We start from the raw sequence: 23,697 nt of genomic DNA, 5'->3' as shown, positions 1-23,697 counted from the left end.
CAACTAAAAAACCATTATTACTGTCTGTTTCAAAGCATTCTTTAATATCTTTCTGGTAAAAAACAAAACATCACTGTACAGGACATGATTAAGACACACGATCACTTCACAGTGATGTTGATTATGCTGATGTCTTCATACGGTTTGTCGGTCTTGGGGTTGATTTTGACATTGGAGATCCTCTGGACGGCTTCCATGCCCTTCGTGCATCTTCCGAACACGGTATGCTTGTTGTCTAGCCAAGGCTGAGGGAAAAAAACCAGCACATTATACATTTAACATTACATCTTCAGGGACGCCAATGGCTTTACACATCTGTTAATGTCGTATGTTTCCCTGAGTAAGTGTCAGTCACATCTCTTTTTGGAAATGCAAGGCCTTTAAAGAAAATGGAAATGCTTGCACAATATTTGGCATGAGGTGCCAGTGAGAGGCTGATGGCACGGCTGGAGAACAAGGCAGAGTTGGAGAACAATAATATCCAGGTCCAAGTCATGTGCTCTCTGTACTTTGTGCTGCATCGCTGATGAGTTTGAAACTCTGTTGAAGTGTTAATGACTGTTGACAGCAGGATAGAAGCTCAGCCCGGCTAATCACTATCAGCACACTGAATAAACTTCCCTTCTCAGTCTAATCATTTATTCAGTGGAATACTACGAAGCTTAGAAGTGATTAAATTCTAGCCCATTTAAAGAGTCTCGCAACGGCCAAACATTGATGGCTAGTTTAATTCCTCATTCCCCTCTTGGGTTTGTCAAAGCTTCAGGTCCTTCTGTCAACTTTATGTTGGATGCATTACTGTAAAACAAAAGATTTCTATTAGTACTCTTTTTATGATAAGTGTTTTGATAGACCAAAACAGTAAGAGGTTGACATGAAAGAAAGGTTTCTAATGCACACTTTTTTAATATACTAGTCTGACATTAAAGTAATTTCATCCACAACTTAAAATGGTCTCTCTCAGTGTCTCTATCGTACAGATTTTATTTGGACATAGGAGATAATTACAGACATTGTTCAACATGTTTTTTTAACTTTCCCACAGAGCTAAGCTTGCAGTTTCCTCATTTCTAGACTTAATAAGCTGCTGCTTCATATTAACAGTACAAGAGTATATCAATCTTGTTATCTATCTTTAATCGCTCTTGAAAAGGCAGAAAGAGAAATGCTCTCTGTGCGTTTTTAATCTTGGTCTGCCGTAAGCTTTATGCAAACTGATGGCTTCATGTCAGATGTGATAATGTGAATCCATTGCATGTCAGATTTTTCAGACAACTGGCTTGTCTATCCAAACGTGACACCAACTTTTACAAGAAGACTGTACTGAAAACTAGACTTACCGTTGGTACAACAGTGATGAAGAACTGAGAGCCGTTGGTCCCCGGGCCCCCATTTGCCATACTGAGTGTGTATGGGCGGTCATGTCTCAGAGTGGCGTGGAACTCGTCCTCAAACTCTCCCCCCCAGATGCTCTCTCCTCCCATGCCTGTGCCTGTGGGGTCTCCTGTCTGGATCATAAAACCCTGCACACAGCAAAGCCACAGATTCAGACGCAGCTCAGTCCGATAACTGATGAGGTCTTACCAGCACAGAAGAAAACTCACCTTGATTACTCTGTGGAATATATGTCCGTTGTAGTAGCTGTTCCTGCTGTGCACACAGAAGTTCTCCACCGTTTTGGGGCATCTAGGAAAAATAAAGACAAAGTACTGTTAATATCTTGTTAGGTGTAAAGAGATGTCTGAACAAGGACCTGAAAGAAGGGGAAACATACTCTACGGGGAACAGCTTGATGTGGATGTCTCCCATGGTGGTGTGGATGATGGCGCTGTCGGACACTCTCTTGGGGCCCTCCGCCTGAGTGGCAGCCATCACTTCCTCCTTTGAGGGCTTCTCGTTGAAGATGTCTCTGTCCGAGTCAGCACTCTTTGTATCCTCTGGTTCTCTCTTTGAGAACTGAAGGCAACAAATGTATTCAGACATAGAGTTGAACTAAATATGTCGCTGTATCATTTTAGATTTGAATGGGAACTTCTCTCACCATGTAGAAGCGGTTCTTCTTGAATGCAGTACAGAATATGGTGGGGTCTGGCTCTGTGTTATCTAAGGCGGGGTTGTCACATGCTTTCATCTCCACAGTGGGGGCCACATGCATGGCTTTCGCGACCCCCTGGAACAGACTCAGCTGCACCACACGGACATTCTCCAGCTTCCCGAGGATCCTCACACATCTGAGGAACAAAATCATCATTTATCTCAATAGCTGACATCAAGGTTTAATCAACCGACCATCACCAAAATCAATTGGTAACTCTTTCCACCAAAAGAAGTATATGCAGGTTCTTTTTAAACTAAGAAATCCAGCTTAAATTAATTTGAGTCTCTTTTAAAAATCACTCTGGGTGTATCAGTAGAAACAAAATGAAGTGTGTTTTATGATGATCGGGAACATAAAACTATTGTTGTCTGACTGGAGTTTGGTGGCCTTAAGGAGAGCATATGATTTGAATGCTTTGTACATTTATAAATCACAATAATAAAAATAACCCTATTAATTGTATTTATCATGCATTTACTACAACATTTGACATAGCATCGAGCCAAAAAATAAGCAAAACTTCATTTCCATAACTTGTCATCAGGCTAAAGCCAATCAAAACTTGAGCGTATTGCCACGTTTGTTTTACCCTTGGGAAAAAATTCCAGCTAAACAACAGATATTTGTGCATGGGTTTTTGTCCAGAAGGAAAGTGGCTTTAATGGCATTAAATTAATGAAATTGAAATTGGCCCTTATATGAACGCACCTGTTGGTTTCCACATTGATGACTTTGATGCCCAGCATGGTGCCGTAGAGCACAAAGTGGCCGGTCTCATCAAAGATGATGTTTGTCAGCCGGATCCCGTCCACCTTCTCCAGTTCTCTCTCCACAGCCATCCGCCTCCCGAACTCCATGTCAGGAAGCTGCTGCCTCATCTGCTGCAGCTCTGTGAACATCTAACACATGAAGCAGCTGTGATAAGCATGTGAATTAGACACATCAATAAAATTGGAAGCTGAGCGACATGCAAGTACTTACAGATAAAGACTCATCAAACACTCTCATCAGTTTTCCTGTCAGGAAGCGGAAGATACGGACTTTCCTGTCAGTGGCAATGGTGGCCATTTTCTTCCCGTCAGGAGAAAATGTAAGGCTGGTGGGGTAGGTTTTATTTTTTGCAAATTCATACAAGTCTGTGTCTGTTTTGTATTCCCAATGCACATATTTGGGGAATTTGAACTCATTTCGAAGGCCAGTCCAATACTCCAACATTCCTGCTTTGTCAGCAGAGACGATGACTCTAAATTTTGGATTAAGGCGAATTTGGGACAGTGGGGAGGAGTGCATCTTGTCAAAGATGTGAAGGGGCTCGTTGCTTCCCCTTCCGTCATAGACGAAAATCTTCCCTGTGGATTTTTCCGAGCAGGCCACCGTGGAAATGGCATCTCCAGGATTGTACACCCACTCTGACTGGCCTGGGTGAAAGCTTCACAGAGGAAGGAAAAAGGTCATGTTACAATGGGGGGAAAAGTGTCCAGCATCTTAGTAAACATTTCATTCCTTAACATGCACACATAAAGTACATTAACCTACCCCAACTTCAGCATATTGATCATGTCAAAGTTGACCACATCAAATACTTTCATGGCCTGATCATCACCGACAGTACAGAGAAGAGCCCCTTCTGAACTGACTGCAATGCTTTCAATCACACCTGCAAAAACATAAACAAAAACAATGTATACAACGCAAAATGCAAACACTAAAATATATTGAAGGGAAGCAATCATATGTTTTTCAAAAAAATAATCAAACAGAAGAAATATATTAAAATCATACCGAGATTGCTTCGGAAGTGCTTGACAAACTCTATTCCCTCATCTTCCTTCTTCTTCCAAAACTTGACATGGCCATCCTGGCTGGCGGTGATAATGAAGTCTGTCCTGAAAATGAAATATGTTGTTTCATTAGAAGCAAACACAGGGGGCCAAATCAGAAATAAAGTCATACCTGCCGGCAAAAGGCTTTCACATCACAAACAGGCATTCACATCTTATAACACACTGAATAAAAGTTGGAAACATATTGAACATGGCACAGTCTTTTGTCACCATTTCATTACGTTATTTTACAATGAATCATGAATGCTTGCACGTGATTAGCACAAAGTCAATGCTATCAATAATTTACATTGATAATTGAGCCACACCATTTCAACTGTAACTGAAAGATAGACAGCAGCATAATCAATAGTACTTTGCAAATCTCCTTTATCAGTTGTGCATGATAATTACTCTTCAAAATAGTGTCTGTGGAAATAATGCACTAATAAGTAAGGTGTCCCATATGGATCAAATAGGGTGTGTGTAATTTAATAGTTAAGTTTGTTGGGAATTCACTTACTTGGTACAAACTATCTGTGTGATAACGTCTCTGTGCATGTAGCTCCGTTCATACATTGCAGCAGAGGGCAGGTTGTCCAGGTAAACACGCTCATATTCCAGTACTGAGGGAATAAACAAAACAAACACACAAGAGTTAGCGGGAGTTTAGTTAGCATGGTTAGCATTGTTTAGCAGGAGCTACAAATGAATAAAATGTCTCTAACTGCCAGAAACACACCTTTTCTTTTCTTAGGCTGGGAGGCTTCGCTTGGCATGGGTCCAACCCATTCCTCTTCTTCTGCATCCCCCTTTTCATCCTGAACGTCTTCTGCTTTTCGTTTGAGCTCCACATTGTTTTCTGCCTCCGCCATCGCTGCCAAATCTTCCGCGTTGTCCTTTCGTTGTTACGGCACTTCCGGTCGGAGCGTAGATTACTGAATGTTCTATTACTAGTTCATATCATGCAGTATTTGATTAAAATAATAATACAACATCATTCATTTTATAGGTACAAAAAAAGGTATAGTAGTATTATGATTACTTTTTGTTTTCTGTGTTTTTGGAAATAATATCATGGTCATTTCTCAAATTGAAATATTCAACAATTTATACCAGTAAGGTACTACTGGAACTAGAGGAACTAATTGTTTCCGAGGGTGCATTTTTATGGAACACTTGGGTTAAACCAAATGTATTTTTTCTTGGGGATGGTTGAATAATTATTAGTGATTGTTTGGGATCTAGCGCATTTCTGATAGATATTCCGGAGAATGTATTCCTCACTTAAACTGATATCAATGTAAATTCACTGATTTGAAGGTAATATTTATAAATGTAACGAAATATATAAAAGTACTTTATAGAGAACCCCCCCACATACACCGAAGTAAACAACAAGCACAATAAGTGTGGCAAACATGGCTGTAGTGACTGAAGTATAATATTTGTAATATATAATACTTAGTAAGATATCTTAACAAACTTAATCCTTCGGGTTATAATACACTTTGCTATAAATTAAGAATTAAAAGGTCCAAAATAAGACAATTTTCTTCTTTTGACTGCAAAGCTCGGCGGCAGAATGAGCAATATTTACATCCAAGAACCACCATCAAATGGAAAGGTGAGCGCAATTTTAACTTGAATATGACTCCTCTATGTGCGTTTCGAACACGATCTATCACTATATAATTTACTTTTAAACTGTATAACATTGATGGTGTTTATCTACGTTGCACAATTCAGCGAGAAGATAGTTATCATTTCTTATTTTGAATGCTTCCACTCTGTGACGCTTCTTTAGGTCCTGTTGAAGACCACAGCAGGCGACATTGACATTGAGTTGTGGTCCAAGGAGGCTCCTAAAGCATGCAGGAACTTTGTGCAACTGTGCATGGAAGGTAAGATCTCAAAGCTAGCTAAAATACTCTTTAAGATAATGCAGAACTCGCTAAAACAACAAGACCAGTCATTACAGCAACACTAGTCTCCCAAACCTGCAAACTGAAGGGTTATCTAATTGTCTTGTATGTCCCATCTAGGTTACTATGATGGCACAATGTTTCACAGAGTGGTACGTGAGTTCATTGTCCAGGGTGGAGATCCCACTGGAACAGGGACAGGTGGAGAGTCTGTCTATGGTCGACCATTCAGGGTAAGACTTCTGCACTACTTTTTGATTATTCAATGTATCCGATGTTAAAACCAACAGAATGAATAAAGTACAAATCACTCTAAGGTCATGTTAACCTACAGTACTAACTCCTATGCAAAGTCAAACATTTAAGGATTGAGCTGAGTTTGAAATCACACACCCTTTTGAATACCTGTGTCTTTTTTACATTTTTAGGACGAATTTCACTCCAGGTTGCGCTTCAATCGGAGAGGTTTGGTTGCCATGGCAAATGCTGGCCCACATGATAATGGCAGTCAGTTCTTCTTCACCTTGGGACGTGCAGATGAACTCAACAATAAACACACCATATTCGGCAAGGTGAATCTGAATAACTGTAGGAGTTTATATAAATATTTCCTGTGAATTAATGTGTGTACTGGGCCACATTACTGACTGTGTGCAATGCCTGCCACATACACTGACCCAGATCAGCATTATTTACCAAACTGCGTATGTTATTGAGTACTCAACCTCATGTTTTTTCCCAACAATGCCCACTGCAGGTCACAGGAGACACGGTGTACAACATGCTCAGATTGGCAGAAGTTGAATGTGACGCTGACGAAAGACCTTTGAATCCCCACAAAATAAAGATTGCTGAGGTGTTTTTTTTCTTCAATTACTTTTTTTATTTGCTGGACAGCTTTATCATGTCTTTTATTTACATACTGATGTAAAAAACGTTTTGTTCTTCTAGGTCCTTCACTCTCCTTTTGATGACATTATACCTCGGGAAACAAGGAAATCCAAGAAGGACAAAGATAAAGAGGAGGCAAAGAAATCTCAGTCAAAAGCCACAAAGTGAGTGATGAACTTCATCTGTCTCACTAAGTGTATCTACATCAGAAACATTACATCAGACTTAAACAGATATAATAATATATGAAAACAGTTGTTTTTCTTTGCTCCTGGCTCCATCTTTTGTTACAGGGAATTTTTAGCGTCATTTTGTTGCAATGCTTAAGTGAAGGAGTTCAAGTATCTCGGGGTCTTGTTCTCGAGTGAGGGAACAATGGAGCGTGAGATGGGTCGGAGCAGCGGGAGCGGTACTGCAGTCGCTTTACCGCACCGTTGTGACGAAAAGAGAGCTGAGCCAGAAGGCAAAGCTCTCTGTCTACCGGGCCATTTTCGTTCCTACCCTCACCTATGGTCATGAAGGATCGGTCATGACCGAAAGAACGAGATCGCAGATACAAGCGGCCGAAATGGGATTTCTCCGCAGGGTGGCTGGCATCCCCCTTAGGGATAAGGGGAGAAGTTCAGTCATCCGGGAAGGACTCGGAGTAGAACCGCTGCTCCTTCGTGTTGAAAGGAGCCAGTTAAGGTGGTTCGGGCACCTAGTTAGAATGCCACCTGGGCGCCTCCCTAGGGAGGTGTTCCAGGCACGTCCAGCTGGGAAGAGACCGAGGGGTAGACCTAGGACCAGGTGGAGGGATTATATCTCTTCGCTGGCCTGGGAGCGTCTTGGAATCCCCCAGTCAGAGCTGGTTGATGTGGCCAGGGAAAGAGAAGTTTGGGGCTCTCTGCTGGAGCTGTTACCTCCGCGACCCTGACGAAAAAGCGGGAGAAGATGGATGGCTTACCCTCAATTTTGGCTGCATGTGTTGTTGTTATTTATGCCGACTGTGTTTTTTTGTTTGTAGGAACTTCAGTCTGCTATCATTTGGAGAGGAAGCTGAAGAGGAAGAGGAGATGGTGAATCAAGTGAGCCAGGTACTGAAGCACAGAACTAGTTGCCGACTTGCTGCCAATTAAATGGCTGTGAAATGATTTTCATATTTTCATCACGAATGGATGGATAGGTAGATGGGTGGGTTGATGGATGGATGCTTCATTTATCCCATATGGGAAATTATTTAATGTTCATGTTTATTCACGGTTTGACAAACCATTAAAATTGACCACATCTGCCATTGACTCTGCCAGTCAGACACACTCACATCTATAGGGAGTGTCATTGCCAAAGCATGTTCTATTTCATACAATGACCAGAAAAAACCCTGTAGTCTTGACTTCAACGATTTAATGGTTGTAACATGACTAGATCTGTAATCCATGTCTATCTTAGACATTTAAATCGTTTACACTTTAGGAAAAAAAGTAAGTGTGTGTGGGCCACTAAAATGTTTAAAAATATATTTTGGGTTTTTTCTATTCAAATGAAATGGAAGATTCAGAAGTTGAGACTGTTTTGAATAATGCAAAAGGGGAGAAAACTAAGTCTTTATCCTACTATTGTTTGTGTTTCTTCAGACACTAAAGGGAAAAAGCAAGAGCAGCCATGACCTTCTGAAAGATGATCCCAGACTGAGCTCTGTTCCTGCTGTTGATAAGTGTGTGCAATGAATAATACTTATAATTATACATTAAGCACTTTCTCCTACAATTGTAATCCTTGTCCTTTTTACTTTTTTGAAGGAAAAAAAAGAAGCGCACCTCAGGAGAAACGGCTGAGGTAACTCGAACACTGTAAAATCTCCTTTGCCCCAAAACAAGGTTCCCAGAGTTTATGTTCACTGATTTTAAATGTCTTTGTGTTCTGTCTGTCAGACACACGATATGGCCGATGGTGATGTCGAAGATGACATGGATTCAGACGAAGAGTATGACTCCGATGAGAGGCAGAAGATGAGAGAAATCATCAGCAACAAGCTAAAGAAATTAAAAAGCGAAGAGAAAGCGGCAGATGACGAGGAGCGAGGGAAAAAGCCCAATCGCAGGTAAGTCTGCATGATTCTGATCCGAGTGAGTTAACATATAATCTGTATCCAACAGATGGCAGGTTTGTTTAATAAATAGTCTGCAAGCTTTTTGATTGTGTAGTTGTTCTACTTGTAATGAAGCGTAACAACATCATGGGGGAGCTGTTGAACTGCGTTATACAGGGAAAGGAATGACAAGCAACCCTCCTGTTTCAAGAGTACAGTAAGATGAGAAGAGACCATCCAAACTGGACACGCTGAATTTAGTAAATGCACAAAGGGAGTCAGGGCTTCATTTTTAAAAATGTACAAACCCTGAGTTAAAGTATCAGTACCAAATGAACAAATACAATCCTACAAACTAAGAAGCATTATTGAGTGTTTTTTCTGCAACAGCAAATACTTCTGTTTCTCTGATTAGATTTCAAAAAGCACTATACTGTTGTTGTTCAAAAATGTTTTCCTTCAAAAAGACATTTCTGATACTGAATCCCACCGTAAGTTCCCAAGTATTATCAATAGCATACATTTGTGATGTCATGTTAAAGGGATACTTCATTCATTTAGAATGGCACTTTCAAGTTGGGGGACTTTAGTAGGGGAAAAGGAATGTCAAAGCATAGACAAAGTATCCTGCCTTTTAGTTCCTAATATGGGTTGAGCTCCAGAAGCAGCAGGTACTCCATACCCCTTCGAAATTTAAATGCATTTTTAATAACACGTTTAAATGACCACTTCTTTCAAACCTCCAGTTTTTAATGCTGGCTGATAATGTTATGCATGATTCTTGCTTGATGAGTAAACTCACCCATGAGTAAAGTGGGCGGAGTCTCCCTTTTTAAAAAGGTTTAAAAAATATCATTCCCCAAATAAGTCCTGTTTCTGCTTCTTGGTACTTATCTAATTTATTGCAGCACTTCAATTTGAGCAGCATTTAATAATAGAGATATTGAGGTTTCAGAACTGTAGCTCCAGTCTCTCCCCATTTCTCTCGTATCCTGGTATCATTAACATGCTCGTATCTACCAGCTCTGTTTCTACACACTTACTTTCACACATTAACACACACACTCACACTCACTGGAACAACATCAGTGGACCTGCGATTTGAAACAGGAATGTTGGCACTCAAACCAAATTACTTACTGTGCTGAAGTAGAAGCAAACAGTGCGTCTGTGTGAGCCAGCAGTGTGAGTGAAGTCAAGGTGAGAGTGGAAGGTGATGGTGTGTGAGACAACATTAGTCTGAAAATGACCTGAGTAGAAAGGAGAAAGTCATTTATCTTTCATCCCTCTTTGATGCCGGCCAGTTATCTCTGCTCCATATCCTCTTAACAGGTAGCGCTCAACAAGCATAATCAACATACCCCTTCTCTCATTAGTGCTAATGGGATAAGGAGCAGGGCCCCCAGTCGTGTGTGTGTGTGTGTGTGTGTGTGTGTGTGTGTGTGTGTGTGTGTGTGTGTGTGTGTGTGTGTGTGTGTGTGTGTGTGTGTGTGTGTGTGTGTGTGTGTGTGTGTGTGTGTGTGTGTGTGTGTGTGTGTGTGTGTGTGTGTGTGTGTGTGTGTGTGTGTGTGTGTGTGTGTGTGTGTGTGTGTGTGTGTGTGTGTGTGTGTGTGTGTCCTGACTGACAGCCAGCCCAATGCAGGCAGACTGTAGTATATTAAACACAAGCGCAGATTGTTTTGCTACAAGAACTGTAACCCAACACAGTGGTTTGTCTTGGCAGGGAATCAAAGAGCAGGCTGGTAGGTACAGTGTTAGCCCGGGACAAAGGGGGCATTGTTGCAGCCTCGCTCTCCCACAGTTGCTTTGCTTTGAGCTGTGAGCCGCTCTGTGCGCAACGAGGAACACCTACTAGTATCTAGTCACCTGGGAAAAAGAGGAGAGGATGTTAAAATCAGCCACTGTTCTCAATTCCGTCTGATTGAGTTTACTTTGCATTTAACACTCAGATAAACAGTGTTCGAAGGAACTGTGTCTGCAGTATATAAGGCCTCAGTAAGAAGGGACATTTACAACAATGATTGTGTCTTTTCTCTTCAATTCAAGGCTGTTGAGACTGGAATTAGGAGTCTCCTAGAAACCAAAAGAGTTTTTACATCAGCTCAAATCTATCCTAAGTTGCTTCACACTGCTGTGTTCAATGGTTGCAAAATGCTTGGACTTGTTCACACTCATGAGCAGTCTGCCCCACTGGACCAAGAAATATTAAAACCTTAAAGATGAGTCACAATCAATCCACACCGATCCTATTTGTTTAAGTTTGTCTCGACCTGCTGTGAAGTGTGGTGTTGTTGGTATTGAGCTTTTCACACTCACGGTTTGACACTTCTTTTATGAAACTATTGATCAAGTCTGGTTTTACTGTGTTTGAAGTAGGCCTCTTTAGGGGGTTGCTTTATAAAAGACACGACTGAATGAAGTCCCAAAAGCAGTGTATGTGGTAGTCGCCACTTTTGTTAAACCCGACGGGGCATGACTGGGGAAGCAAAACGCTTCCATATGGTTGTGGGACGCAGTGTGTGCTGCTTCTGCCAGCAGGCCTGGCTCCCTCTGCTGTCTCCGGTAATCGCTTCTCAGTTACTCCAGGCTGGAGATAACACAACTGCACTTCCTGTTATTTATATCACTTGTTATCACATACTTATATATGGTGTACTGTGTACAGTGTGTGGCAGCGACTTTAGTAATATGGACTTTAATAGAGACTAAAGTAACATGCAAGTGTGTGTTCAGTCTGCAAGAAAAGCTGGTGTCTTACTGCTATCAATGTCAGTTTTTAAATTAACGAGTCTGCCGCTTATTTTATTTTTTGTATTATAATCTGTCAGAAACTAGTGAACAAAGTCCAGCACATTTTCCTGGACCCTAAAATGACGTCTTCAAATGTTTTGATCGAAACAAAACAGATAGATTTCTTTAAAATGACTTAAAACTGAGAAAAAAACATTAAAACTTCACATTGGAGGAGCTGCATCTAGAGCATGTTTGGAGTTTTTGCTAAAGAATATTGTTTTATTATCAAAAAAAGTTGCAAATTAATCTTTTTTCAATGGACTAATTCATTAATTGACGATTGTTGCAGTTCGACTCTTTATCTTACTGTTCCTGGTTTTGGTCTCCTGCCACAGTGGTCCTTAAGAAAGTATTATTCTAGCCTTGTGGACAGTGGAAGTGAAATGGGAGAGCAGACACTAATTATCCTGCCCAAGTGGCCGTTCCCCGGACGCTGCGTCACTCTCTATTAATTGGCTGCACCTGTCTCTTGTCATTGGTCATAACCCAACGCGCTCCCAGTGAAAGGTTGGCCAGATCAAGAAAGCATTCGCCGCTGCTGTTGTGCAGAAAACTGCTTGAGATAATCCAGTTCTTGGCAGCGAGATTGTGTATGTTTTGGAGCTGCCAGGTTTACACATCTCTGGCCCACTGTAGCATGTCTGCTGCATATGGGGCACTTGCTCGCTGGAAACTGTTCCAGACAGCGATGCATGTCTAGGTCTAAAACTTTTTGAAACTGAATAAAAGCAGCTTGGATTGTGGTCAATGTCAACATTTGACAATTTGCCTGTTTTCTTTGTCTGAAAAGCAAGAAAAATATTAAAAAGAAAGGGAACATTCTGAAAGATGCATCCAGGTATTCCTCGAAACTCATTATGTTTTAATTATGACCAACTTACAGTAGAAGTATTTGTGAGTTTACAGCTCTGAGAGGAACCTGGGTCCGCTGCATGGGTAATGTGTTGGTCTAGATCACTCTGCAAAGTCATGCAAATTCCTGTGTTGAGGTTGGATTCCTCCACTCCAGCTCACAGTTCTCCTTGGCTTTAAACCAAGCCATGGAGTGCCCCCTGAGGGGAGTTCAACCAGCCATCTTGTTATTCTAGCACATTCATCCACATCACTTGCTCAGTCGTTAGAGTCCACCATAGCAGGAAGAAGCTGCCATCCCTGGGTGTTAAATGTAACTTTTAAATCCCCATTTAACTTGTTGCAATCGCAGTGCGGCTATATTTTCAGTTCAAACTGTTTGACTTTATCAGAAAATACATTTCTTGAAAGTCATTTGAGAGCTGGGAAATGAGAATACAGAGACATCCAAAAAAGGCATTGCTTGTACATTTTGGAAAACGATTGAATTTTTGATGAACCATACAGTCATCACTGTACTATTTTTAAGGTTGTCGAATTCCTGTGTCAGCCTCAGACTGCTGCCAGACACTGGAGTATTAAATGCAAGGCTCTGAATCATGAGCGAGTTCTTGGTCTCCTGCCAATCACTTCATATGCTTTCTTTATGAAAAGTTAATCATCCACAGCTCTCTGGGTTTCACTTCTTTTGATTTTCTCTGAAAGAGTGACAGTAGCTGGCAGCCCCGGGATGCTGGGAATAAAAGGGATTCACAAAAAGGATCCATAATGTATGTAGCTTTGTCCATTTAGGTCTGTTTATTATTTGATGACAACAACTGAGTAGCTTTTCTGTCTCTGCTCGGCCTTATGTTTTTTAAACGAGACTCGTCTCCTGCTGTCAGATGGAGATTCCTCTTGGATGAACTACAAAAAAAATCCTTCCTTTTTATTCTATTAGGTGTTTTTATTCATCTGTCCTTAAATAAACGTTATTCTGCATTGATCCTTAGTTTTTGATATTTACTGCATTGTGACTAGCTTATACCATCGATCCTTAAATCTGTGATTTTATTTATTTAAGTGCATATAGTGTGTCCTAAATCCTTGCTTAGTATTATGTAGCTACTTAATCTAAATCAGGCTGCATCATAAAAGCTTGAGGAATTTCATAGCCAGTAAAATACTTAGTAATATGTCATTAATAATGTCTGTAAATCAATTAACCCTTTTAGCTCAATGGAGACGTAATATTTGAATGAGCCATATCTTAGTTTAACACATATCATTATTCTGTACTGTATATATTGTTGGAAATGTACGTAATAAAGCTATATTGGAAGTAATTTAGAAACAGTATTGCATATTATGCCTATGAGAGCACTTTTTTATCTGACAAAAAGTCTATGTCTTATGTCAAAGAACGTACATATCTATATCTAAAGTGTCCTTATAATAAAAAGGACATTTTATTTGTTTATGTTAAGCAATTATTGGCCAATGTTGGGTAACAAGGATTTAAAATCAAATCAAATATAAATGTTCAGCTTCAATTACCTTTTAAATAAAATACTTTGCAGTTAATACTCAAATTGTGATTTACCGCGTGTATTCCAAAAGGCTGTTTTCACATTATTCATGAGAGTAGAAACCAAATAATTTGTGGTGCTGTGATGTGAGGGTCTCCAGAGGAATTTGCTGAGCCCCAAGGTGTGTCTTAACAGGTGTTATCAGGGCTTTTCCTGTCCTCTCTGGCCTCTTTCTCTTTATTGGCAGTGCGGCTCTGGAGCCGATTGTTTGGCTGTTGCCTCAGAAACGTCTCTTGTTTTCCGAGTGGCGGCATGTCAAGGCAGGCAGAAAATGATCACTCAGCCTCAGTCCAAAGTGTTCCTCTCTGCAGGATATATGAAGCCTCACCTCTCAGCACAGGAGAAGAGGCTGGTAAGAGCCTTGCGTCATACTTTTGACTCATAGATAATTAGTTAAAACACAAAGGAGTCATGTCAAGAGGAACTGGACAAGCATCAAACATGAATATACAGTATATTTAAAGGGGTGGATCAAACACTGTATATACAACATAACACAATATGTTCAGGTTAGTTTTGAGGTCATAGTTTGTGAGCATTAATCCGATTTGTAACCACTGCTCTTCCTTGCTAATGCAGCTTTTGGCCTGATTTAGTTTCGTTTTTTACATTACATATATATATCCCACCATTTGCCAGATGCTATATGTTTAGCTAAATTGAAACTCCGACGATTTATACCCTTAAAGATCAGTTTACTAGTCATATGTTTTACTGTGAAAGCGGTCGTATATTGCGTCTGTCATTCTGCAAAAGCTATGTCAACTAAATCAAGAAAAAAACCCAGGAGAGTATGAGCTTTAAGACCTCAAATCTTCACCAGAAAGTTGCATTATAGGAAGTGTAGTATCCAGATATAAGGAACCAAAACTCCAAAAAGATCAAAACTATTTTTGGCATCTGCTGCTTTCTTGTTGTTTTTAAAATGTGTTGCCCCACTTAATGGAGTGAAATACTTAATCATGTAGCCCTTTTAATAAATGGTTATTTGTACAACCTGTGTTTCATCTCAAAAATACAACCAAATGATATTCAATTAATGACTAATTCAATATGTGTAGATGCCTTTGTAGTAGTCAAATGTTTTCCAAGAACCTGACAACCCGGCAACAGAGTGATATTAAGTGTTTAAAAAGTCTGAAAAACAATGATGACATATTCCAATGACAGTTAAACTACTTTCAATTTCAGACCGCTGTCTTCCTGTTATTTTTTCCTCTTTCTGCAATATTTACACGTTTTAAAACTAGCTGTTTACTTTTGACAATATGTTGTGTTAAATTGAGGGGTACTGAATTGTGTAATTGTGAATGGCTGCTATAGTCTTTGAATGATTATATTATTCTGCCCTCCTGTGGTTTGTCACATCTGTGTGTGTGTCTCAGAAAAGAGGTTGTTGTCATTGCTCTTAGACAGAGCTGAGCGGCCACTTCCTCACACAGACTCTCTCTGCCAACCAGCGCTGCTCTTGGCAGACTGGATTCAGCTGCAAACATTTTCACTTGGGGAAAACAGACAACTTACAGCAGCATGTCTGACTGATTCCTCATGTGTATGCTCGGGAGCTGCAGGGAAGCTAACAAGGAAGAGACATTACATCAAGTCCCGCTAATATTTGCCAAGACACTTGCAGTTAAAATATCACTCAGTTTGATGCCTCAATGCTTTGTCACAGACAATGTGAGAGATTTAAACAAAGGTAACATGAGTGTTTGGAAAGCTAGGAACAGAAGAATGAAATAAAAGGTTGAAAAAAGGGATGTAAATGAATGTCAGCCCAGAGAAGCAGATGTAAGAAACAAAGGCAACCATTGTTTGGTCTGGAGATGCCTCACATGTTTCTAGGCCAGGGGCCCAGACTGTGCAGCTTACCTGTGCTCTGTGGCTCTGCAAGAGAATGGGACAAAAACAGAGCTGTCAGGCAGTACGAAAATATTATCATTTCCTAACAAAACATATCTGCTCTGCAACTGGCAGTAGTCTCAATCATATGGAAGGGAACAATAGTCAGCATTTGCCAGCGGTAGTTCAGACCTCTAGCATTTGGCTTTGCACAAGCTGGGCTTTGGGCCGCCTGCCAAAGGGGACGCTACCGAGGAAGCAAGGATGTGCCTTGGCCTGCTGCTGTCATCTAGTTAAAGATTTTATTAGGGTGGCTGGACATGAGTAGTGCCTGTAATGCTGTGCCACTTGAGGAAAGGAAGTATAAAGTATTTCATTCCTCCTGCCAACAGCATTGGGTGGTTGTTTTATCTCATGTATCACAGGAAGTTCATGTAGTTTATTGCACACAACCTACAATAATATTATATAGCTTCCGTCCAAAGTGTTGTGCTCTGCTTTACATGTGTATAACTCGTATGCATATACTTATCTATAGAGCTGTTGACTTAAGACTCAGACTCAAGAGTCAGACTCAAGTAAACTGATGACTTTAGACTTGACCTTACAGCATTTATAAAGATTAGCTCTCGACTTGAAACGCAACGTTTTGGACCTGAACCAGGAGCTATTAGACTTCACTTTGGACTTGATTTAAGAGTTGTTGGTCTCTACTTGCCACTTTCCTGTATTGACTAGAAGTTGATCTTGGGCTTGTGGGACTTGACTTTACTTTGATTTAGGAGTGTTGGTCTTGACCGAGTTGGGGCTTGGCTTTTTCTTTACCTTACATGTTGGACTTGTTTGTCTTCATTGGGTCTTGTCTTGGGACTTTTGGTCTAAAGTTTAGTCATGACTTTGGGCTTGCCTCACTTGACTTGGGACAATCTTGGATTTGGGACCTGAGACCTTTTGGTCTTTGCTTTGGCCTGTTTGTCCTGGCTGGAGACATGGATTGGCGCTAGGCTAGGTCTACACTCAAAATTTGACTGGAAACATAATGGATCTTGAATTGGGAAGATTATAGACTTCCGTGTGATCTGTAAAACAATTATATTTTCCCACGTCCTCTACTCTTATCAAAATGATTCATGCTTAGAAAAGTTGGACTAAATAAAAGCCTCAGACAGAAGCATATACATCAGAAAATCTAATTTAAGTTTTGCACTTCATGGATGCATTTTCCCTCACATGCATGTATAGGGAATATTATTACACAAGCCATATTTGTTATTCACACTTAAGCGTGATTAACCTGAACCTTCTAGTGCTGTCCAGGAGCTTGGAGACGTGAACAATTACTTTATTTAGGCTTCATCAAATGAATTGTAGTAACATGCGCTTTTAATGTACATTCTTCCCTCGGACACTGACACGCATTATGTTGTGTTTGTTTTATATACCCACATAATTACCCATGAACGAAATATTTTGAGAGACGGAACAACTGATGTTTGTTCATGAAGACTAGAAATGTAAGAGTGTTGAACTGATTAGATTTTTATGATGAATAAGCTTCTTTAACAGCAGGAGCCAGTGGAGCCTCAAGTCTGCTTTACCTATTAACTACATCTGTCATTACTGAGTTGTGTCTATGAACCTGTTGCTTTCATTCCCTTGTCTGTTACAGGTGTACTACTTTATATTTGTTGATTTTTTTATAACTTAATTTCACCTCTCACAGTGATGAATTACGCAAAGAGGCGCGGCAGTTGAAGAAGGATCTACAGGCCATAAAGCAAAGGAAAGAAGACAGCTTAAAACCTGCAGTGGAGGAAGTTAAAGAAGGTATGTAAGCATTTTTCCCCCTGCATCTACTGATGGATGTGTATTACTGTTACTCATTATGCTGTGAATTTATTGGTGGATGATAATATACTCTACATGTACCTCACCACAACTAGGTGCTTGGAAAAGGCCTCTCTCAGCACAAAGCGCTGAGTGTGAACAGTCTAAGAGGGTGGTCTGCGCTACATTCTCTGCTAATGGACACTAAGACAGGCAACCCTCTGATTTTGTCAATTAGTTGCAGACGTCTATTTCTTCCCCCCTCCGAGGGTCTGCATTTTTGTGTTAGAGCTCACAGAAAAATGCGTGGGTGAAAATTGTTGAGTGGCCGCCATAGTTGCACATCAAACTCTTTGTGTGTTTGTTAGTTTGCAGCTTTGGCCAATGTGAGTCTGTAAAAATCTGCCCTCAAAACCTCCTCCGGTCTCCACCACACTGCAGTCTGTCATAATGCTGTCAATCTTTGGATTTTTCTCCATGTTTTTTGAAAATTACAAAAGCTGCTCAGACACAGAGGTTAGTTTGAGGTTGTGTGTATATTGTGAAACCAAACAATATAGTTCGTGTGGGGTTCTGGGATTACCATCAGCCAACATTTACTGAAAACCTTGATGAGCTTTTGTTGCTCAAACACTGTGGCTTTTTTTTTTTTTTCAAACACAGACACTGAGCCCACTCTTGACGTCCAACTGATTGGTTCAAGATTTTAAGTAAAAGAGTACAACATACTATCACTATATTGTACTTTCAAACCAAGTTTAGCTATGATTCTGTTGGTGTGTCTGACACAATGTGTTGATCTCAGTGATATCTACATAGCCATTTCTATAAACACCCCTCAGCAGAACGGGGCCTTCTCTTAATAGATCCAGTTATAAACTCTAATGTTGAGTCTGCAACAGCGCTGCATTGTTATACCAAGTGGCAACTAGCCTAAGCTGCTCCATTATCTTACAAGGTATTTTTACTCTGCCAGGGGACCTTTGTGTTGTGCTTCTCTGGCAGCTTAGCCAGAGGCAGGAGTTTCCTTTGAGAGTTCCTCATTACATTTGTGTGTTGGAAGCAAAAGTTAATTCCAATAGATGTCATGGGCCAATGGCCACTGCAGGGGAGACGGATGTCTGCTGAAATGCTGTATATCTTGAAGCTGAGCTCAGCCACAGAAACACACTGTGGTGAGGGCTCGTTTCATCTGATCCCACTAGAGAAGCTGTGCAGCATTTAGAGCTGCACACGCACATTTAGGGCTCGTATTGACACTGTCGTCCCTCAAAGCTCACATTATTTCCTTGCTCTGACCTCTCTGTGAAAGTCGACATCTCGTCTAATTTACTCGCATGCTTCTCAAACTGGTCAGTGTAAGGGCTGCAACTAGCATTTATTTTTATGGTTTTCTAATTCCTCAATCATTCAGCTAAGCCTTTAAAACATTTCAGAGATGTAGATGATGTCTTAGAACTTTGGATTTCTTTTAGTGACCTATCTCATAAAACAAAATAAATCTGGAAATCTAAACGGGTACAAAACTGTAACTAGAGAATAATGAAATTTAGTTTGTAACAATTATAGCTATTTAAATAAGTCATTAAATGGAATCAGTTCTTAAAAATGCCAAGATCTGCCGACTAATTTCAACTTCTACTAATTTGAATACAGATTTTTTTTTTTTAATACATTAAATATCAAGTGGTTGACATAACCAGTAGGACCTGTGTAATGTGAGTGTGAGGCAAATTTGTGTGCGTTAACTGTTTGAAGATTTCTGCAGACAGCTTGTGCAAACTGTGGTGATCAAAGCCAAAGGTGGCGCCTCGCTTTGGCCATAAATCCACCACAATGGTCCTGCGGGAACAAACTTGACTTCATTTGAAGTGACCTGCAAGTCAAAGAGCAGTTATCCACTAAAGTAAATATACTACTCAAAAATAAATTAAATGAAGAACCACCAACCCAGTATGCCGAGTGCCTTCTTTAGTTACTCGAGAAAAAAGCGTTCATGATGCCTTTTATGTTGAAGGGCTTCATATATGAACTATTAGAACGTCCTATGTATATTCCCCAAATTCAGTATGATTGAGGAAAAACTACATGCAAGTTTTTTTTATTAAAAAAGGGCATGTCCCTAGTAAGAAAGCATTAGATTTTAGAGCCAATAATAATCAGGGAAAGGAACACAAAATATGTTTTGCTTTCGTTGGCATTCATGTTGCATTCAAGAGGTATAGGAAAAAAAATTCACATGAATGTCCATTTTGGTCAGAACTACAACACAAAATAGATATTAATGTCTTCTTTAAATGCTCTTAGCATTAAAATACAACACATATTCTTTTAAGCTTCCACAATTCAACCTAATAAGACTTCCTGAGTAGGGAAATGGGAGCTTCAAGGGGTCATGATGATGCACTTTTGGCCTTGGCCGAGGTCTGCGCTCTGTGCCATTGTAGTTTTTACTTGTTTCTGGTGGTATTTCGTCCAGTAATGTTGTCTATACTGTCAGCATATAATATAGCAATACACCTACAAAAAGAGAACATTTTGGAAAAAGATATTCAAAATGTTGAGGTTTTGACAACAGTTGCCATAATCCTTTTGTAGTTTGGTTAGAATGGTTAACCGCTAATATGATATTTGTAATATGTGTCAGGCTAAAATGCTGTTTTTTTTTTACCTCTATTCATTCCCCCACTTTTGCTATTTATCAAGCTATGGCATAATCGCAGCTACTGACCCACATCTGTGACATTACCAGTGATGGGGAAGTTACTTCCAAAATGTAATACAGTACATATTACTTATTACTGTCTTTTTAAAGTAATACGTTACATTACATTATTACTGTCTCTGAGCTGTAATGCGTTACACTAGTTTTGCGTTACTTTGAGTTACTTTCACCATAATAACCTCTAAAGTCTGGCTTTAAATACTAAAATGTAGTTTATTGCAGCTCAATAAATAAAGCTATCTATAGCAGTATGCTGAAATTAAATGTATGCTCCGTTTAAGTGGGCTGAATAATATGTGATACCGGTAACTCACATCCGCATTGCGAGCCTGCAGCTCTGCATTGCGAGCAAGCAGCTGTCAATCACGAATCTGTTTCTGCAGCTCTCTTAACCAATAGTAAACAGGCTTACTGAGTTACTATTCTACCTGAACAATTATTCCTCTGGAGTCAGAATGTCTCGCGATGTTTGTGATTTCTTAGAAACAAAACCCCACATCATTTCAGGTTAAAATGTGTTGTAACTGCATTACTGAGAATTGTAACAGGTATTATATTACCCACATTTCAGAAGTAATGCGTTATATTACTGCGTTACAGCTAAAAGTAATACATTACTGTAACTCCGTTACTTTTGTAACGCGTTACACCCAACTCTGGACATTACCCATAATACTTATAGCAGGGAAAGGCGGTAACCTTCTTTTTATTCCTGTCTTTTACCCAGCCCATGAATAAAAATAATAAAAACATAGAATACACTTAGGGTTTTTTCCCTGCAGTGGTCTAAAGCGCTTCCTGTAATATTGCTATAACTGGTGATGTGATTTCTCGACCATCCCATCACAGTTCCGCATTAATTCAGTAAAGACCGTTCCTCATCCACCTCCTCCTCATCCTCCACCAGCAGCAGCCGCACACATATGCATGACGTTGATTGGAGTGAGACTTAAATTGTCTCTTCATAATTCACCTTTTTCCCTTCACTTTTCATCACATAAATTATAGCATGTTCCTGTAGTCTGGTTTTCTCTTTCTTGGCATGAATGCTGGGTACCGCAGCCAAAAATAAGAGAGCCATTCTGAAACCACTGTCCATTCAATACCCACCTTAAATGATGTGGCAGCAGTCTGTATCCCACTTAGATATTATACAGGTTATGCCTGCGTGCCCTTGGTGTTTTATTACGCTGCTGCCTGTTGCATATTGTTGACTTTGAAATGAATGAAAGAAATGCTGCAGCAGAGGGATATTTGAAACGCCAATTACCTGTGATCAAGATTATTTTTGTCTCCTCAATATACAGTTTTTCAACAAGTTACTTATTTTCACAGGACTGCTTTGTTCTATTTCCTTATGTAAACAGTTTTTCCATTGCGTCAAAGATGGATAGTCACTGTTGACCTCAAAGCCCTAACTGACAAAATATTAATGTGTTTTTGATTGATTATGAGCCGTAATGTCGCCTCACAGCTCGGCACTTTCTTCTTTTAAAAACTGATGATTGTTTTACAGAGAATGGGAGCCCTTTTATCCCATAAAAGAGGCGTTTGCCCTCCACAACAGCTTTTGGTTGCTACAACATCAGCGTCTTGATTTGTAGCTCTTTTGAGCCTAGGTGACAGGAGAGGGGAGGAATGTAGTTAGAAAGGCCATCAAACTCAAAGATGGTAGTTAGTGACAACAGCTGGAGAAGGTGATGTGTGTATGGAGGACCTCAGGGTGTCATCAGTCAGCATCTAGCATGTCACAGACTGCAGTGATGGGGGGGAGTAGGAGAGGTGACTGGGGGAGAGATGGAGGGAGATCAGTTGTTGTCCCATAAATCAAGAGAAAAAAGGTTTGCCCCTCGAGCAGCAGAGCAAACTTCCATGTTGACACCCGGGGAAATGTTGCACTTGGATTTCCAGAGCTGCGTTTTGGAAATTCCAGTAATTGCTCAGTATTTGCAGTATCCAAAGTGCAGAGAAACAAGAATAATTGCACGGTTTACATAAATGATAGTCGCTCCAAACTTTTGTTGCCGCTTTTCTCCCTGAGGTGAACTTTTTGGGAACGTTTTTTAATTTTTTATATTTGCAATGCCAAAAATATGCTTTTTAGAAAAATGTACTCCTTATGTAGTTTCTGGCCGGTAAATGTGAGGCTACAGGTTAGCTTAGCATAAAAACTAAAAACAGGGAAACGACTAGCCTTACACTTTCCAAAGGTGAAAAAACACCTCCAAACCTCATTGAAAGTAACGCCTTAGAGCTGCTTAGTGAACAGAGACTTGCCTTCATTTTACTTCAATGGGACATCAACTAAGTTTGTTTCAGTCATTTCTGTCTCCTGAGTTTTATTTTTTCCCGTGTTTCATGCTGTTGCATTTATTCTGTAATTTAGAGTTTATTAGTTTATCTTGGTAAGCACTTTACTGGTCATAATAAAGAGCCATTTGAATAAATACACATTAACAGAAACTCATAACATTGCATCTGTTATGCTCTAAATGACAGGTAGTGTTCTTCAGTGTTTTCTCTGTTACATCATTTATTTGGTGCAGCTGAATGTGTCCCAGCATCCAGGCCAGGAAAGGCACAGTTTGGAGAAGCTGTCCTGTGTGTGTGTGTGTGTGTGTGTGTGTGTGTGTGTGTGTGTGTGTGTGTGTGTGTGTGTGTGTGTGTGTGTGTGTGTGTGTGTGTGTGTGTGTGTGTGTGTGTGTGTGTGTGTGTGTGTGTGTGTGTGTGTGTGTGTGTGTGTGTGTGTGTGTGTGTGTGTGTGTGTGTGTGTGTGTGTGTGTGTGTGTGTGTGTGTGTGTGTGTGTGTGTGTGTGTGTGTGTGTGTGTGTGTGTGTGTGTGTGTGTGTGTGTGACATCACATTTTGCCGTGGAAAGACTGCACTGCAGCAGACTGTGCTCACTGTCTGCCACTCTGTGACTTCACAGCCTGTGTGTCTAAGCTGGGAGATTTACAGGAGCACATTTACTGCATGAGGCACCAATGTCAGCACGCTGATTGTCTCTCCTTTCATGATGAGGCACTGCTTTGCACATACTGCAGAGGACAGTTTGGTGGAAAATTGTTCCCAGAATCCCCATCTGCACTGGGCCCCATACCCTGCATTTGACGAGACGAATATATTATACCTTTTTCTTTATAGCAGTCTGCTGTCGTGTCTTCTTTTACATTAAAGATAAACCTAACAATGTTTTCATTATAGATTGTTGTCTCAATATCGTCCATATCATTTCAAAAAACTTTCAACAGCATCACAATTTCATGGTTATGTTTTCAGATGT

At 40.2% G+C, this 23,697-nt stretch overlaps 2 protein-coding genes across 2 annotated transcripts in view; one reads left to right on the top strand and one right to left on the bottom strand.

The window, feature by feature from the left end:
- Positions 1-23: 23 nt before the first annotated feature.
- Positions 24-4,954, bottom strand: ppwd1 (peptidylprolyl isomerase domain and WD repeat containing 1). Its single transcript, XM_063889526.1, has 11 exons — positions 4,664-4,954; positions 4,445-4,547; positions 3,881-3,984; positions 3,635-3,755; positions 3,080-3,527; positions 2,807-2,997; positions 2,042-2,231; positions 1,775-1,956; positions 1,605-1,686; positions 1,341-1,523; positions 24-245 (listed from the first exon to the last, which is right to left on the bottom strand). The coding sequence occupies exons 1-11, from the start codon at positions 4,794-4,796 to the stop codon at positions 102-104; spliced, it is 1,881 nt and encodes a 626-aa protein (XP_063745596.1). The 5' UTR covers positions 4,797-4,954; the 3' UTR covers positions 24-101.
- A 342-nt stretch (positions 4,955-5,296) lies between these two features.
- cwc27 (CWC27 spliceosome associated cyclophilin) overlaps positions 5,297-23,697 on the top strand; it is a 30,678-nt gene continuing 12,277 nt past the window's right edge. The window contains exons 1-11 of the mRNA XM_063890254.1: positions 5,297-5,548; positions 5,729-5,825; positions 5,967-6,079; positions 6,275-6,418; positions 6,604-6,702; positions 6,798-6,901; positions 7,744-7,813; positions 8,354-8,433; positions 8,519-8,555; positions 8,651-8,820; positions 17,587-17,690. Coding sequence (XP_063746324.1) covers positions 5,507-5,548; positions 5,729-5,825; positions 5,967-6,079; positions 6,275-6,418; positions 6,604-6,702; positions 6,798-6,901; positions 7,744-7,813; positions 8,354-8,433; positions 8,519-8,555; positions 8,651-8,820; positions 17,587-17,690 — 1,060 coding nt within the window. The 5' untranslated portion in view covers positions 5,297-5,506. The remainder of the gene's footprint in view (positions 5,549-5,728; positions 5,826-5,966; positions 6,080-6,274; positions 6,419-6,603; positions 6,703-6,797; positions 6,902-7,743; positions 7,814-8,353; positions 8,434-8,518; positions 8,556-8,650; positions 8,821-17,586; positions 17,691-23,697) is intronic.

The sequence above is a fragment of the Eleginops maclovinus genome, chromosome 8 (genome assembly GCF_036324505.1).
Source record: "Eleginops maclovinus isolate JMC-PN-2008 ecotype Puerto Natales chromosome 8, JC_Emac_rtc_rv5, whole genome shotgun sequence".
NCBI lineage: Eukaryota > Metazoa > Chordata > Actinopteri > Perciformes > Eleginopidae > Eleginops > Eleginops maclovinus.
This window is presented reverse-complemented; position numbering and strand designations above follow the sequence as displayed.

Bases quoted from the DNA above. Each gene is read 5' to 3' on its own strand.
- ppwd1 (XM_063889526.1), bottom strand. From the start codon at position 4,796: ATGGCGGAGGCAGAAAACAATGTGGAGCTCAAACGAAAAGCAGAAGAC. The intron at 2,232-2,806 runs GTGCGTTCATAT...TTTGTTCCTCAG, and splicing joins ATCAATGTGGAAACCAACAG to ATGTGTGAGGATCCTCGGGA. The intron at 1,957-2,041 runs GTGAGAGAAGTT...TGTTGCCTTCAG, and splicing joins AGAAGAACCGCTTCTACATG to TTCTCAAAGAGAGAACCAGA.